General features: G+C 37.0%; 1 protein-coding gene across 10 annotated transcripts in view; it reads left to right on the forward strand.

Annotated features, from left to right (window-relative positions):
• The window catches only part of UTRN (utrophin), a 375,635-nt gene that overhangs the window by 333,330 nt on the left and 24,315 nt on the right, over positions 1-17,990 (forward strand). For 8 of the 10 annotated variants that reach the window (XM_066994161.1, XM_066994162.1, XM_048067804.2 and 5 more), the window contains 6 exons: positions 4,411-4,568; positions 6,966-7,132; positions 9,482-9,593; positions 15,040-15,176; positions 16,770-16,808; positions 17,052-17,117. In XM_066994161.1, the coding sequence (XP_066850262.1) occupies positions 4,411-4,568; positions 6,966-7,132; positions 9,482-9,593; positions 15,040-15,176; positions 16,770-16,808; positions 17,052-17,117 (679 nt within the window). The remainder of the gene's footprint in view (positions 1-4,410; positions 4,569-6,965; positions 7,133-9,481; positions 9,594-15,039; positions 15,177-16,769; positions 16,809-17,051; positions 17,118-17,990) is intronic. The other 2 variants (XM_066994163.1, XM_066994169.1) reach the window with 1 other exon arrangement.

The following is a 17,990-nucleotide window of genomic DNA, read 5'->3' on the forward strand; positions in this document are numbered from 1 at the left end:
TAATTCACTGGTATAAAGATAGCCATTAAAAATTGAGAGGTGAAAAATAAATAAAAAGAAAGTGCGTGACCAAGGACAATATTTGTTTTGTTCCAAAATATTCAGAAAACAATAAAAAATAGCACTTGCTCATTGCTCGTGTTACCATTAGTTCTTCATACATTATCACAGGGCTTCTGAATACTGAAAAAAAAAAAACAAAACCAAAAAACAAAAAAAAAAAAAATTTTAACGACTCAATTTTAGTGTTCCACATGTTCTAAGAAAGAAATTTTCAATCATGTAAGCAAATCATTCCAATAATACGAGTTTAAAATCATGTGTGATTATTCAGAGATGATTCTATGCCTGGTCATGCAATCAGGAAACAAATGATGTCTCAGAGGTATGGATTTTCTCAGGGACAGCAGGAACTTTAACTTCCTTCCCTTTTTCTCAATGTTAAAGGCAAAGATAAGTCATAGTGCTATGTAATATATGGAAATACATTTGTGTGCATTTCACTTGTACCTGGCCTCATGTTTAACACAGAAAGCCAGACTGGCAACAGAAATAGCAAACATGCGTAAAGTGTTTTATAAATTTACAGGGTGTAGGTTTTGGGTTATATCATTTCATGCATAAAACCTACAGGGTTTGTGGTAAGAAAGAAGAGCTACTTGAAAATCTCTACCATGAAGAAGTTTAAAATTAAAGTGTTATGAAACATTTTGGAACGTGATTTTTATTTTATGTTTATGTTCTTAGTTTTGGAACCATTTGGAACTAACACTTTGATACTTAAAAAAAAAAAAAAGAAAGGGGAAGGGAAGAAAAAAAAATGAATGAAAAGAATGTCATGGAATCACAGAAGCATTAAGGTTGGAAAAGACCTCCAAGGTCATCTGGTCCGACCATCACCACACTACCAATATCACCCAGTAAACCATGTTCCTAAGCACTAGGTCCAGAGCTGAGTACAGGGGGACGATCACCTCCCTGGTCCTGCTGGCTGCACTGTTCCTGATACAAGCCAGGATGCTGCTGGCCTTCTTGGCCACCTAGGTACACTGCTGGCTCATGTTCAGGTGAGCGTCAATCAGCACCCCCAGATCCTTTTCCTCTGCACGGCTTTCCAGCCACTCTGCCCCAAGCCTGTAGCGCTGCATGGGGTTGTTGTGGCCAAAGTGCAGGACCCGGCACTTGGCCATGTTGAACCTCATCCCACTGGCCTCTGCCCATTGACCCAACCTCTCCAGGTCCCTCTGCAGGGCCTTCCTACCCTCTGGCAGATTGACACTGCCCCCCAGCTTGGTGTCACCCACAAACTTACTGAGGGTGCACTCGATCCTGTGCATTCTGTGTAAGGATGTGCATCTTGTTTGTAACATGTGCATCCTGTTTGTAAAAATGCATCCGAACAAACAATGACACATTCTCTATTTTTGCATATTCTTAATTAAATTCATATTTGAGTGTAACTTTCAAGGCTTTACACTGCACTAGATCCCTTGCAGCTGCTTGCATGATTTAGGCTTGACAGGGCTAGGTTTATGACTTGATGTCTTGGCAACCTCAGCAAAAGCCACAAGGTGTGTTGTTGGACAGCTTAATACTGTTTTGGTAGGAATTGAATGAACTTTTCAACATTTTTGAGTATCCACTTCTATACCAACCAGTAAGTACATTTTTTCAGGTTGTCCAGCTAAGTTGTTTTTTGGGTCCTGCTGGTTTTCATCCTCAGAATATTAATGTAAGGCTGAATTTAATTTAAGATTAAACAGGTCTTTTTTGTTTGTTTGTTTCTGCTTTTTGTTATGGCTCAAGTCTGAATAATCTTTACTTTTGCTTCCCAAATCCTTCTTGTCTTAGTCCCATATACAGTTTTACTTAAGATAACTGTATTTTATATATAAACTCTCAATATGTATGTACATATGTACAAACACCATTTATAGCAGTGCTCAGTTCGTGGCTTCTGACTTTGCTGGTGGGTGACATATGGGGTCCCCATCCCCACTGGTGGATATGGAGTCTTGGTGCACGCTGTCAGAGCTGAAACAAACCTTTCTCCCTTATGTCTGCCAATTCAGAGCTGCTCTTCGGTTATCTCCTTTGCTAGGGAACACCTCCTGCATTTCTTCAAGGAGGATGGCCAGCTAGCAGGAACATTTTGGCTTTGCTTGCCTTTAGTTGAGGAGCTTCTCCTGTGTTGTCACACCAATTTCACTGAGGATTTGGGGAGGAGGGGGGTTACCATCCAGTAACTCCTGTGCACTTCAGCATTCAGTGGTTATGGTGCAGCTGCCAGTGTTAAGTTCTAGTTGTGTTTTTGGTTAAGTAGGCTGTTTTGGAGGAGTTCGAGCTCTCCAGTGTATTTGCTGATTTCCTACTTGCATCAGCCCTAGCCGATCACTCTCCCTCTTCTCTCTCCTGACATGTCATTTTTCTTCTGTTTATTAGCTCCCCAATCAACTGATGCTTTAGGGCTTGGGAAAGTACTTCATCCTCCTCCCAGCTGCAGTAGTGAGTGAATTGTTCTTGTAGCACCCATTTCCACTGTAGATTGATAAAAGTAGAAAAAATCAAATGGGCATTTTTTACCTGATCCATTTTTTTGAAATGGACTCTTAGATACTGGAAAACTGTTCCAACTGCAGCTGAAAAAGCTGGCCAGGGTTTGGGATTGCCAAGGTGAGCCTGCAGCAGGGCAGTGCTTGTTCTGTCAGCGCTGTCATCCATGGGCTTTCTCACTGCTAAGTGCTGAAGATGCTGCAGCATCTGTTTGACTAAGCAAGAAAAATACAAGAAACTCTAAAAAAAAAAAATAAATAAATCATTCAGTCATCTGGATTTATGTTTTGTGAAAGTCTTCTCTTCTGCCTCAGCTCCTTTTGTCAAGAGCAAAAGGTATGAGCCGTCTTTCTGATGCATGCTGACAAAGCTTGACAGTTACTCCAAATGAAGGGCAAAACAATTTGCGGAGTGTAATAAAAGAGTTTCTCTTGAATGTTTCTGAAGAAAGCTGCTCTGTTTCTCAATCACAAGTGCAGTCAGACTGAATTTTCAAATTTCTTTTATTTCTAATCTATTACCAGGTGTTTTGGTAGGAAAGATGAGTAGCAGGGGGGAATAGTGTAAATGATTTTTTTTTCTTTTAACATTATTTGGAACTTTAATCCAAACTGGCCACTGAGTGCAAAAGGAGATCGTAAAAGCCAACTGGAATTGAACACACAGAATCCACTACAGTTTCTTTTGTAACTTACACCATCCACAGAATTTAAAGCTATTTCTAAGAGATTAATTCAGTGTTCAAGATATTTTCAGGAAAGATTAATCTGGTGACTAAATATCAATATGCAAAACTACAAAGTTCATAAATCAAGGATTGTTGGGAGAAACGTGTTAAAAATATCTAGCTGGAAATTTTAACGATTACAAATATATTTAAAAAATCAAAGAAATGTGTAGATACACTACTTTAAGAAATATGTTCTGTACTGCAGATAGGCTTATTAATTCAATAGTTTACTGTGACTCTTAAGCGGGAACAAGCAGTGTCTTTCTTCCCAGCAAGTGTCTGTGTTGGGAACAATTTCTTGATCCTTTCAGCCTCAATTTTTTCTGTCGTTACAGTCATCCCAGAGCCCGCATTTATGCTGCAGGGCTTGACATGTACCTTAGGAAATGGGTAAAAGGAAAGTGCATTGGAACAGATGTGGTTATCCAGGAAGCAAATGTGATTCCTGTTAAGGACGAGTTGTGTTGCTGGCTGTCTGGTGCTCATGCTTTGAGCTATTTCACGCTGCCAGCTGTGACTTGTGCTCATTTCCAGTCTCAGTTCACAGCAAACACGTCTGTCTCCAGCCAACCTAAGGAAAGCATAGATTTTGGCATAAAATAGGGATTTCTGAAAAATCTTTTATTTTTTTCTTCCCTTGTGATAACATAGAAAACTTCGTAAATACTAGGGGGAAAATGAAGTAATGATGGATTGGCACAAAAAGCTATTCCGGTTTTGTGCTGGTTTATTTTGTCACATAGCTGTTCATGAGTAAAAAAAAGAACTGCGATAGGTTGTAGTTGAATGTACAAATTTATCAGGAGGATATTTAAATTAATTTATTAATTTTATAATTCTTAATTTTTATTTATCTTAAATATCAAGATATTTATTTATCTTACCATAGGAAGCTAAGTATGATTTAATTCATTTGACCTGACTCTTCTCATTTGTATGGTTACAGATCCAGAAAAAGTAGTCAAAGTGATCGAGATTAGATGAGGGTAAACTATTGTAAATGAGAGAGAGGTCATCTGTTGCTGCATCTGAATTACAGAAATGGCAAAACTCAAGCTGTGGTGTTACTGAATAAAAGGAAATGTAGATGCAAACGAAATGAGCTAGCGCCTTTTGTTGTGTTGCAGATCTCTTCAACGAAGTGGCAGGTCCCACAGAAATGTGTGACCAGAGGCAGCTTGGCCTGCTGCTGCACGATGCCATCCAGATTCCCCGGCAGCTTGGGGAGGTGGCAGCTTTTGGTGGCAGTAACATCGAACCCAGTGTGCGCAGCTGCTTCCAACAGGTGAGATGATACAAATCTTCATGGGAAAAACCTCTCTCTGAGCAATTTAAGACCTACTTTTACATGGTGTAAAAATAGGAGAGGAATTTTAAAACATCTATTGAGTTTTGAAGAGAAATGAGTTTGCTCCTGCAACCGAATTGTTGTTAACATTACTGGAAAGTTATTGTTAAAGTGTAGCTGTGAAAGTTTCATTCATCTTTTAGGAGACAATCAAACAAATTGCTTTTTAGCAAAAAGAATATATAATTATTTGTGTGTATGATAATATTGACTGCTTCGAATGCTATTAAAAATTATTGTAGTGGCCAATTATCCTGCTTTGCATCGTTCAGAACAACATGATACTGTGAGAACAACGTGCTTTTATGTCCTGGAACAAGATTTGATCTCAAAAGAACAAGAAAATGATGTTGACAGTAATTTTTGACTTTGTGCATCAGGATATTGTTTAGCATTATTTTTCTGACAAAAGAGATTGCAGTTGCACAGAACTTCAACCACAGCCATTTATGTTTCGTGAGCCTTTATGCAGCAGATCAGAACATAAAATAAAGCTGTCTTACAGCCTGCTGTTCAGGTCCGTACTACATGCAGGGGGTTAATGAGGCTGCAAAGAACGTCTGTCTGTTTAAAGAAAATGAGAAGAAAAAAGATGCCATCGCAATGGAACACAACCTAACTCAGGATTTGTCAAGGATGCTTAAGGCTCTGACTGTTTGGTAGTGATAACTATATTGCTGGAGTTTATTACGTCTGTGAAAGTGGCTGCTTTAAGCATTGTCAGAAATTATATATTGATTAAAAATTCACTGTGGCATATATAAAACCACTGACTTCAGTATTTGTAGTTTTATTGAATCCAACAGATTAAAAGTCACAGAGAACTTCTAGGGCGTTTTTCTTTTACCATTCTTTTATAGATATTTTTCTATTTTCATCCAGCACCTTGAAAAATTCAGTTGTGCTAGCTTTTTAAAGCTACATACTTATTTAGCTTGTTCAATTCTTTTCTGGACTCTAAGGTGACTGGGATTGAAGAATTATTTATCCAGATCTGGAATAATTTGCTCGATACTTATGGAAGTTGTTTTGACCAACTAACCGTGTAAAACTTCTCTGAGGTTTTAACATTGCTTCTTCAGACAGTAAGGGATGGTGCTTGACATCCATCACTGGCCTCAAGTGGTTCAAGTCACACTAAAATAAATTAATTTTTTAGTGACAGACTTTTCTGTCACAGAGGAGTTATCTTCTGTGTTCTTCAAGGATCTGCCCCATCCACCATGCTGTTCAATTATGGGCGAGGTGCACTAGCCAAGGTAGAGTTTAAATACACTCTGTATTATTGTGATTATACTGGTGATACAGTTGCATCCCTTATCTCACATGAATGCCTCGAGTTCTGCTCCTCGTCATTAGGAAAGTATAGACAAAGTATGCAACGGGATGTCAGAGCTATCTCAGCCTAGTGAAAACAAGTATTTTGCTGGTAGGGAAAGCTTATCATTCCTTTCTTCCCTGCAGCTCCCTCTTAGTAAGAAAAATTGGCGTGGATTATGAATAGTTTAAGAAGTCTAATGTTGCTTTTTGTCATGTGTTACCATTTAAGTATAGCTTTCATTTTAAATTTTAAACTGTTATATCCAGTGAGCTCAGAAGGACAACCTGTTCTTGTTGCTGACAAATAGGATGAACATAATTCCTTTACAGCTCGGCTCTTCTGCTAGTTACAACTTGAAGAGAATGGAAACATGTTTATTTGCTTCTTAAAAGAGTCATGCTAATATTTCCACTCTGTTGATTTCTTGCAGTGATATAAAATGGCAGATTTATTTTCCTGTTTATTTATCTCTATTTATTTGTGTGTTTAACATGCTAACTGGTAAGAATACCATGGGCTCAGAACACAATTAAAAATTTATCGTGAGCCTTAAGACAATTAATAGACCCTTGCAAGCAGTACTGACTTTTAGCAGTCTGGAATCAGTCTTAACTCAAAAGACAACCATGTCTGAAATGCAGAAGGTACTTCCCTTTAGCACTTTCGTTCTTCTTTCTCAAGTCCTTTCAATTCAAAGATGGCTTTATCGTGGACTACTCCATCGTTATTGCCATCTGTCTCCTCTGTCACAGCTGTTTAGACCTATCTATTCTTAATGGCTAACTCAACTTGTTTTCTTTATTTGTATTTTAATCAAAGTTGTTTCCTGTGTACTTTAACTGGTTCCACATTAACCTGACATGGAAAGGACTAACACTTTTTTTTTTTTAATTAAATTCTAAGTAAAATCTGTTTGTGGAGTGTTTTTAATTCTATTTCCTTTTTTATTATTATTGTTTTTAATTTATTTATATATATATATATATATATATATATATATTTACTTTCCCCAGAACCACAACAAGCCGGAAATTACTGTAAAGCAGTTTATAGACTGGATGCGCTTAGAGCCACAGTCTATGGTATGGCTACCAGTTCTACACCGCGTGGCAGCTGCAGAAACAGCAAAACATCAGGCCAAGTGCAACATCTGCAAAGAATGTCCGATTGTTGGCTTTAGGTAAGAGAAGGGGAGTTATGTACACGTTCTCCACAAAGTATAGTTCCTTGTTTGTTTTTCCACCATTTTCCTGATTTATGATGGGAACTGCCATCCCTGGTCAGACCACGGTGTGGATCTCACTGCAGGAGCTCCTGAGCCAGTGTGTTTCTGGTTCCTGTGGTCCCCCTGTTAGATACCCAGTGGCCTTGTGACTGACAGGTGTGCAAGAGGAGGTTGTTATCAGGTATTTTGGAAAAAAAAATGACTTAGATGGAGCAAGAAGACTCATGGTGGGTTTGCTGGCTGCCCCACCTCCTGCATAAAGCTTGTGAAACCAAGCCATTCGTGCCAGCCAGTACTGAACACCCTTCAGCAGCTATCCTTCCTTGCTTGGCACAAACATTGATATGTTACTGTGATGAGACTTGCATAGTGCCTGTCTCGAAGCACTGAACTCAATCTAAGTTTAGTCTGCTCAAAGGAAGCTGTGAATTCTTAAAGCAAAAATGACTCCGGGGTGATATTCTTTTTATTCTCCGGAACTGTATGATTTAACTATGATTTATCATCATGAGGCGTTGGATAGTTGGTACCCTTTCTGAGTACTGTTATAACTAACATACATTTGTGCATTGATTGCTCCAGTGTGTAAAATGATGCAAAATGAAGTAGGGGAGTAGAGCTAAACATAATTGTTGGATTTTTCACTGTTGTGGTTGTGAAGTTGAGTGTTTAATTTAGGAATGATAGATCAGTCTTTCCTGTAAGCGATTTTAAGGCTTTTCTACCAGTATTAAGGCAGATGAGTCATTTTTGTTCCTTGTGCTTTCTCTTTCTCTCCTTCCTTCTGTTGTTTTAAAGATTATATATTTATACGAATCCTGGGGTCAGATTTGTCTCACCTAGCTTTGGACATGCTAGCTTTAGTCAGTTTTGTAAGACTGAGCTAGTGACTTTTACTATAAATAGGGAGATGTAAGTAATCTGATCAAACTTTGTTGCCTATCTTAAGAGGAGATGAAATCACTCTTAGATGTTCCTATTTTTCTTAATTAATACTTGAGGGAGCCTAGGGTGGCTAAGTTCCGTTCAGAGATCTTTCAGATGCCTAAACTGCGGCTGGTGGATCCTGTCTATACTGAGATATCTAGTGTGGAAAAGGATGTCATGGAGACAGAAGACAAGGGAAGATGAAAAGAATGACTCATTCTAAATCATTTCTATAATGAAGCAAGAGATGTACAACAACAAAAGCATCTAGCATCTTACCAGAAGGTAGATGCGGCCATTTAATACACAGGCTCTGAGTAAAGACTACAAACAGTTGCATCAGCATCCTTAAAAGTGAACCTTTACGTTTATAGACACATTCTTTTGCAAAACAAAACATAAAACTCAGCAGGGGAATAATGTGGTTTGGTACTGAAAACTGCTCTCAGGAAGCAATTCAGTTTTAAACTTTAACTATTCAGTAGCTATTCAGTTTGCTTCAGCTAGCTCATCTTAGTTTCAGACGAATAATATAATCTCATCCAGTCAGAACAACCATACTGTAACAAACAGTGGATGGAACCTGCTTTAGCCAGCTTTGGTTTAAAATATCTACATATCATGCTCTTGGGGGTTGCATTTAATATAGGAGATATTGTGTACGTTTTTTTTTTTCTTTGTTACTTAGTTTATTCATTACTTTGGCTTTCAAGAGCAAGTATAATAATACAATTTTAAAACTTAATTGTGTATTATTCTCATAGTTGATGAACTTTTAAGAGTTTCAGGTTTTTAAACATGGACTTAGAATTTCTGAGCATCAGAATGATGTAAATGCATTTAAACAGTAAATGTAAAAACATATAAATGTAAAACAGTGTGGTTTATAAATGATATTTTAATGTGAGATAACAGCCAGTGACTAAAGAGAGGGGGGAAAAAAGCTAAATCAATATAATCTTAAGTCAGTAGAGCTGATGCCTGTAAGATTGTCTGTTTCAAAGTGACTTTGTCAACAGGTGATTGACATTGGCTGTCTGTGTTGCTACAGAAGGTAGGAATTCCTTGTAAATACTCTGTGAAGCAACCTGAGTAGCGTAAGAAGGTTGCATGAAGTGGGCTACGAGGGCTGCAGGTTTCCTGTGTCCTGTGCAGATGCAGTGGTGGCACAGATGCCCTGGGTCTGCAGCCAGGGCGCTGTCAGCACCCTACCTGTGCTTTCTAAGCAAAAACAAACTGGCTGTGTCCTTCTGTAGCTGCTGCTGAAAAGCAGGTGACAATATTTCAAAGAGTAATTTGCCTCGTGAGGCTTAATAATAAGTACGTATTAGAACTGAACCTAGGAAGCTCTAATCACATTGTTTAATGTCCCCGTAGGTACCGGAGCTTAAAACATTTTAACTATGATGTTTGTCAGAGCTGCTTCTTTTCTGGCCGTACAGCAAAGGGGCATAAATTGCATTACCCAATGGTGGAGTACTGTATACCAGTGAGTACCAATTTACTGATCATTCCTAAAGGATTGGTTTTGCATTATTTGTGGTCTGAATTTTTTTTAACAGTTCTTTGACACCTAAATATTCTACCAGGGTTTCTTTTCCATATGTCTAGCAGGGTCTGTCTTCCTGCCATTCTTTTTGAAAGTCATCAGGGGCTTTGCTAGGGCTGCTGATTTTGTGTTGGCACTGTTTGAATTCTATAGAAATGGGGAGAAGTATCTACTTCTAGTATCCACTTCAGAAGTATTCTCTGAGGGAACTTTTTTTTTGGTTTGTGAAAATAATGCTGGAATATTGAATATAACTGCAGTACTTGTATGTGAGCATGTGCACACACATGCTGTTTGTAAGGTGAGAAAACATCAGAGAAAAGGGACTCACTTTACTACTGCCATACTACCATAATAATATTTAATACTCTAGTAATGTGCTTTAGTATTTTTGAAGGTTCATGATCTTTTCTTTCAGGTCCAACATTTTGCTTGCTTTATGGAAACATGTTTGGAAATATGTTGTGGTTTTTGTTGAGTAATTACTGTTTACTGGAATATTTAAAAATTGGTGTGTATCTGGGGAAAAAAAATGAGCAAAATTGACAGTTTCTAACTGAAAATGATTTGAGAGTTTTGCCTGCATTACAAATTCATTTACAATGCAATATTTTCCTGATTAAATATTCAGCCAGATTTTTCTAAGAAATTTTCTAGGACACTTTGTTAAGTAGAGAATTGGGTAACTTCCTTCACAGAAATAACACTTCCAGGTTTGTTTGTTTGTTTGTTTGTTTGTTTTTGCTTGGTTGGTTTTAATTTGATAGTTTTTCACATTCATAAGAATTTGCATTCAGTCACAAAAATTAATAGTGCAATCTGTATGTAATTTAAACAGCGGTAATAGGTCTGCTGCTTAGAACAGATTCAGATCAGAAATGACCTGTTTTATGAACAGACATAAGTTATGCTTATTGCATGATCAGTACCTACATGCACGCCATTTTAACTAGTCTTGTCTGAATTGAGTCAGGAACAAAGAAAAGATTTCACAAAAAGAATCTGGTTTTGTAACATGCTATTTGTAGTAATGTACTATGGTTAGTGTACTGATTTGTTGATAAACCTCTCTGTAGGTTGAACTCGGTTAAGGCAATATAATATTCAAGAAGATGTAAAATTCTTTGCAGTAAGTTAGTAGAATAGATTGCGTTTCAATGGAATGATGCCAGAAAATAGCATAGAGCTGGGTCTATGAAATAAAAACACATTAATAAAAATGTAGGTACCAAAGATCAATGAATTATTCCTAAGAATCCATTATATTACAATACAAATAGCTTGAATATAAAGAGTACATCTACTCTGCTAAGGTTTGTCGCTTTTTAGAGCCTTTTCAACCAAATTTGGCTGTTGATGTTAAAATGTTGCCTTTGTGGTCTGCGTTGCAAAGCAGAGTACAAATACATGCACTCATCAAACTCCCTTAATAAAATCTAGCTTCTCTCTCTTACTTAAATGTATTGATACAAGTACATTAGTATCAAGAATACAAGCAATAATTAGAAGAATCAAATGCTTGACTGCTTAATAAAGCTGACATTTAGAACTGGAACTTAATCACAGTTGGAGAGGAGACCTTTTAATTGTCTTCAGGTAAGCTGTTCAGTGTGGACTATGGAGGGATTTCTCAGAAGCTCTGTTACTTCTACTTTAGAATAACTTGGAAAATACCTTAAGGAATCTGTTTCTCAAATTAATTTGCAAGGGGAAGATTCTCTCAGTGTTTGCATCAGGTTAGAAGTGCTTCGTAATTTCAGATTAAGGCTAGTTACACCAGATAATAATGTATAGCTATTGAAGCCAAATCCATAATGCTCTTTCTGTATTCATCCTAGTTTGCAATTTAGTTTTCTTGATGCTGAAAATACAAACATTTGAGATAACTACTTTGGCTATGTATTTTTTTCTGTCATATACAATTTAGAGATGGGTAGGGTAAGGAATTGAAAGGTCGTCTTCACAGTGGTACACCATACAAACATCACTGACGTGGTAGTGATAGCCATAAATACATCTTATCTACCTTTAATAACATAATTTTTGCGGTATCCCGTCTAGTGCCTCTATCAAGGAACATGAGATACTATTTAAATGTGTAGATGCTTTGATGAATGAAATGAATGCATACATTTAAACATATATTTAAATTACTAGTGCATTGGGTTCTTAAGTGTCAAATAAAATAGAGCGGAAAAAAAAAGAAATCTCTCTCTTTTCCCCCCACATCCTACTCTGGGGAGCTATCTGACAGCTGTTTCAAAATGCAGCTATCAACATACTTGCACATACTGTAGCTGTTACCACAAATAGGTCTAAAATTTTTTTCTCCATTAAATACAGTCAGGCTTATGGTGCAGATTTTAATTAACATTACAGATGAATGAAATGTCAAGAAATAAAAATATGGAGATGTAAAAAAGGTGCTTTTTTTCTTTAAAAAAAAAAAAAAAGAAATTTACATTCCTCTCCTTTCCCACCATATATTATATATGCTTTAGAGCTCTCCCAGCTGGTTTATTGTATTGTTGGTAATACTTTTTCCCAATGAAGATTTGTCCTATTTCTAATACATGAAAAATACATCAAAACTGTTTTCTCAACCTTTGTATGAAAACCATGCTTCAGCATTTTCTGTTTTTTCTATCACTTTCCATATAAATCCAAGAGTTTGTAAAATTTATATTGGTTTACAATGATTTTTTTCTGTTTTTAGTTTGACTTATGACTCTATTCATTCCTGGCAGTATACTAAAGAGTGCTAATGCCCGTTTGTCAGTTTTTCCATATATTTTTTTTCCTCGAGACATTCAGCTACAGACTTTTTTATTTATTTCTGTATGCCAGCCAAGGATCTTCGTCATTCTTTCCTGAACTTTGTCATTTTGTAAGAACTGAGGTTTTAAATGGAGACTGAAAGCATGGTCTTTGGCTGAAATTTTCATTGAAAGAAATAATTTGCTTCTGAAGTTACTACCAGAGTATTTGTGGTATTGATCTGTGTGGAAATAGCCAAGATGCCATGTTGGACCTGTACAAGTTACCTGTTGTTTTTAATTTAGTAGATAGAGTTTACACAACTGCTGGCTAGTGTTTTTCAGAAGTTAAATGTTATAGTTAAATGCTCTTTTGGCATGATTTTTGATTGGATTGTGTAGTGTGGCTGCGTGCAAAGAACAGGGGAGAAATGCTTCTAAAAGTTACGTCTTAGTCCTGTGAATTAAAATAGTTCTTGCAAATCTGCTCAAATTTCACTGGTTAGTATTTATCGTCCTCACTCAGTACATAGTCAAATTAGTTTTTCCAAGGAACTGGATCAGGCTATCATACCAAATAAAGAATACTCCAGAGGAGAAATTTGGCAGCTCAGTAGGCATTTATTTCTGCAATGTGTAGGTACTAAAACTTTCATTCATTGGCCTTGGGACAGAGTTCCATCTGCTAGAGCTACTGTTGCGTGAGAATAAGCAGCCCTTTGGATGTCACGGTCCTTGTTTGGATGATTCCATGACTGTAGCAGATGCTTCCTGAGCGTGATTTTGTGAGCCCTTCCTTAATTTACCTGTATTAAAATCTAGGGGTTCAAATACTTCTTAATCCCAAATGTGCTCAGTTTGTTGCTACTTGTTAAAGCCAGATGTCAGAAACTTTCACCAACATCAGTTTGATTATCTGCTTTTATTGCTACTCTGATATGCATTATAGATTTCATAACTGCATGTATTATACACACATTAAATTTTTTTCCCCTGTCACATATGTATTTTATGTTTTGACAATAGAAAATAAAATCAGTATAGTTTGTCTGACGCGCTTTTAAGCCTCTTCATAGTGGGAATAAACTAAAAAGCTTTTATCTCTGTTTTCCCTGTGGATATCCATCCTTCTTGGCATTCTTTTATGTTAATGTGCTTCTCTGAAGGCAGAGTGCCAAGAAATGCAGTCCACAGTTTGTTACAGGGTTTGGGCTAGAGATGTGTAGAAGCCATTGCAAACCTGCAGCTAATACAGGCGGTGAATGGCCACTTTTTCTTTACTGCAGTTGCAAGAAGAAATGTTTAGTATTAACTTCCCCATGGGTTGGAGGCCATTCTGTTTAAGTACTCAGTACAGTCTGAAAACACGTATATTTGAAGGCATACTATTGTTTCTTCCTGCAGATGTCTTTGTTATAGCCATTTTCACCTTGCATATTATGCCCTTCTTTCCTTGTATCCCTGTTTTTTGTAGCAGTTCATTGAGTAGTATTGCCAAAGCAGTGTTGCCATTGCTGCTATGATTATTTCCAATTAAATTGATCCTTAAAAGCAGCTGTGTCAATTTTAATTCAGCACTAAAGACCAGCTGTGGCAGTGAGGGATAGAGCTAAGCATTTGTTGGTTTTGGACAAGGCTGCATCAGTAAGGACCAGTAAAAAAAAAAAAAAAATTCATCAAGGGGTTTTGCTGTTTGTAGCTTGCAATTTTAGACTTGGAAAATCTTGTGGCTGACTTTCTTTCCAGCCTCTTAGTGTGACAGTAAGGAATATGCTCGATCAGTCTGTGAGATTGTTAATTCAGGCACACGCTGTTCTTACCAGACCCGCTTCTGACTGTGCCTTTGCACAGTGCCCATACAGTGGCTGTGATTTCATCTGTGGGTATTTTTTGGCCTTGGAGTGATACGGATAATAGCAGAAACCTGTAGGAAGAGATCTGGTAACCTGAGAAAATACTCATGAAAAATGTGGCTGTCACAGGAGAGATTGGTTTAGCACATACCATTTCCATCTCAAAGTTTTCCAGTTTAGGTATATAATGGGAGGCACTGAATATTTTGTGGCACTTTGTGAACGCATAGGGTTGTGTTAGTTACGTGTTGTATTTTTTTTTTTCAAACAAAGCCATTACTGTTAGCTGTATTTTTTCAGCAGAGCCATTACAAGGCATTTCTTCTGCCTGTGAAAGTGAGTCATGAGCTTCATATGCACAAGTATACTGTCAAGATTGCTTTCAATGGCTGAGAGGATACCCTCATAGCTGGCAAACTGATTTGCTTTTTTTTCCACTTTGTAAGACTGTAAATGTTTAATTTAAGATTTGAACGTGCTTCTGCTTCAATTTTTCCCTCATTTTCTCTAATTAGTAATTTCTCTAATTGGGTAAACCCAATGCATTTATTACTAGCAATTTGAAGCCTCGGTGTGTTGATTTTTTTTTCCCAATAGAAGAGAATTTGTAGATGTATTACCATTATTACTGTACCATATTTCATGACACTTAAAAAGGTGATTTTAATGTCACTAACATTCTGAAGTTCCTCCTTTCAGGAAAGTAGTATCTGTATTATCTCAGCGCTATTTAGCAATTCAATTTAAGTTCAATTTAATTTCCTTTAACTTTTTAAGACAACATCTGGGGAAGATGTACGGGACTTCACCAAGGTGCTGAAGAACAAGTTCCGGTCAAAGAAGTATTTTGCGAAGCATCCCCGACTTGGCTACCTACCTGTGCAAACAGTTTTGGAGGGTGACAACCTGGAGACGTAAGCTTGATTATAGAGTAATTGCTTCTGGCATCGCTGGCCTGTTTCATTAAAAACAAAAAAGTGAAACCCAAGAAATAACTAGCATCAGGAATTAGTTTGCATTATTTGCAGATCTTGCCTATTTTTGAAGAAGAAATGTATTTCCTTCTGTTTGGTGGTATAGGTATTTTATCATAAAGCCATGGACTTTAGCAGGCAGTGCTGAAGGGATCTTAATGGCTGTTTTACTGAGAAAACTTCCACAGCTTTGGGGAGACTGGGCTTTTGGAACCACACTGCCTATTAGGTCATCTCAAAGTTCCTGGAGTTAGAAATCTCTGACCTAATGAGGTTCCTACAAACTTCAGAAATACAGGTGGCCTAATAAGAGATAATACTCTCAGTGTCTCCACACTGTTATTTACAGTGCTGGCAGAAACACTTCATATTATTTATTTGCTTACTTGGTAGCTGTCAGCAAAGGAGACTTTTAAAAGAACAAAAGTAAGATATGTTGACAGGGCACTACAAGTGGTTTTATGGACTGACTCTCCATGACACTGTGGAGTCTGTGGTGCTGCTGTACGTGTTGTCTAAACACAGCACCGCTTACTCATCAACAACAGCCCCTGTGAAGCTTCAACATACATTCTCTGCTTGCATGTGAAAGCCCAGTGCCCTTGTCCATGCTCCATTTTTGTGACCCAGAAGATTGTGCTTTTTATTTGCAGTAATCAAACAAAATCCACTCATTATCAGTTTAAGAAAGAGGAAGAAGTAATCTGGCCTGGGTTCTAAGCAAGAAATGCACATACAAAAAGTTCAGATGTTACTCACGAGGGCAATCTTCAACTGGTCTATTTTAAAACAAAATGAACATGTCGTCAACAATGGAAAGCAAAACTTTGATGTGATGAAAGTTTGCCAGTGGTACCTGGAATTGGAATGTCAAAACTGTAATCACAAGTCAGGATAAAACTCCTTTGGCCCGTCACAAGACAAATTGCCATGCTGAGGAAACTACTCGTGTAGGTTCTCACCCCTTCAGGTGACAAAACCCAGTAGCATGTTACTTTAAAAATAATAAAAAAATAGAAATACTAAATAGTTACCTAAGTGTCAGAATATATAATACAATATGTACTTATATCATCTTATTTTTATTCAGTAGGAAAATAAGCATTGATAAGTTTATACGATGGGATGTTTTGTTGTTGTTGGGCTTATTTTTACCCAATAAGTTTTTGAAAGAGCATTTTCTAGTTAGTTTACAAGAAAAGCTCCAACACTTAAGCAGAATTGAAACAAACTAATTGTGGTTTACAAACTGCAGTTCAATTAGTGACATTGTTTTGGTGTTTTTGTTTTTAAATTTGACTTTTAACAAAATGAAGTTTGTAAGTCAGTCTCCTATCTGTCCATGATACAGTGCAGTAACTGTTGCTGTCTCTTTTCTATGTCAGTTGTTGCTGATTCAAATAATCTGGGTGGGCTGCTGGTAAAAATGTTTTGTTTCTCTAGCTTTCTCTCTCTTAAGTGGCACTGAAGTTTGTTTCATAGTTTCTTTTTCTTTCTCTCTCTTTCTTTCTCTTTTTTTTTGTCTTCGTACAGTCCTATCACTCTCATCAGTATGTGGCCAGAGCAATATGAGTGAGTATGCTGAACCCCTTTGTCTGGAAAGCTTAATATACTAGTTATTTTCTATAAGCTGAGTTGCTGCTAATCTGATGTGCATGAGCTGTAGGGCATGGCTGACCAAAAGCAACAACCCTCTCATCAATATTATGAATTTATTTATTTGTCATCATTTTAAATTACTTATAAAATGATTTTGTCTATATCGTGAATCGCTTTTGACACCAGTATTATTTTTTTTATTTTTTCTCAAACTAGTCCTTCCCAGTCTCCACAGCTATTTCATGATGACACACACTCCAGGATAGAGCAGTATGCTACTAGGTAAGAAATGCACAGACTGTTTCTCACCAGTGTGCTTCATTTTGTGATTGATTCCTGCTGTTTTTAATCTACTCTACTGGCTGGACATTATTTATTAAAAAGATACAGTTCTCTGTACTCAGAAGAAAGTCAAATGTTTTTAAATCATCAGCTTCTGAATACAGTCATATTAAATATAAAATAGATGCATTAAATCTGTCATCTGTCATGCAAAATGGAAACTGTTGCAGAATTGCTGTGTGTTATTTCTAAAAATGGGCTGTTTTTATTTTGTTTCATTTTTAACCTTTGGGAATAGACTCAGCTTGTTGGATACATAGTTTTTCCCAGTAGCATTTTACAGTCAGGTTTTCATTTTCTTACGTGATTTTAACCATTACCCATTAACCATTGACTTTTAGCAGAGGATATAATAATTACAGATGGTTTATGTTCTGGCTTTTATGGAGTCACCCAAGTGATTTTAGGTTAAAATGTCTTTCATGCCAAGTCTATCTTGGTGATGCAGTGTTTTGCTGAACTCTCTTCTGTTCATTCAGAGCTGATGAGAGTTAAGCCCTTAGCAGAGGTACCCTCTCAAAAATAAGTAATGACAGTCCACTTTTAGGCAACACAGAAATTGTTCCATATTCCCATGGGAACAACTGACTCAATTTTGCTTTGAGTGTTTCATCTGCTGTATCTGATCTCCACAACTTATAAACAATATTAACTTTTTCAGCTTTTTGAATAAAAATTCAGAGCTTATGCTCAAGTTAGCTATTTGCTACTGTATTCTTGTTTATGGGCACCATAAAGAAAACTTATAAACTCTCTGAGATGTACTGGTTATTGTACTACCTTATATAACAAAGGTATATGAAGATTAATTTT

This window comes from Anser cygnoides, chromosome 3 (genome assembly GCF_040182565.1).
Source record: "Anser cygnoides isolate HZ-2024a breed goose chromosome 3, Taihu_goose_T2T_genome, whole genome shotgun sequence".
NCBI lineage: Eukaryota > Metazoa > Chordata > Aves > Anseriformes > Anatidae > Anser > Anser cygnoides.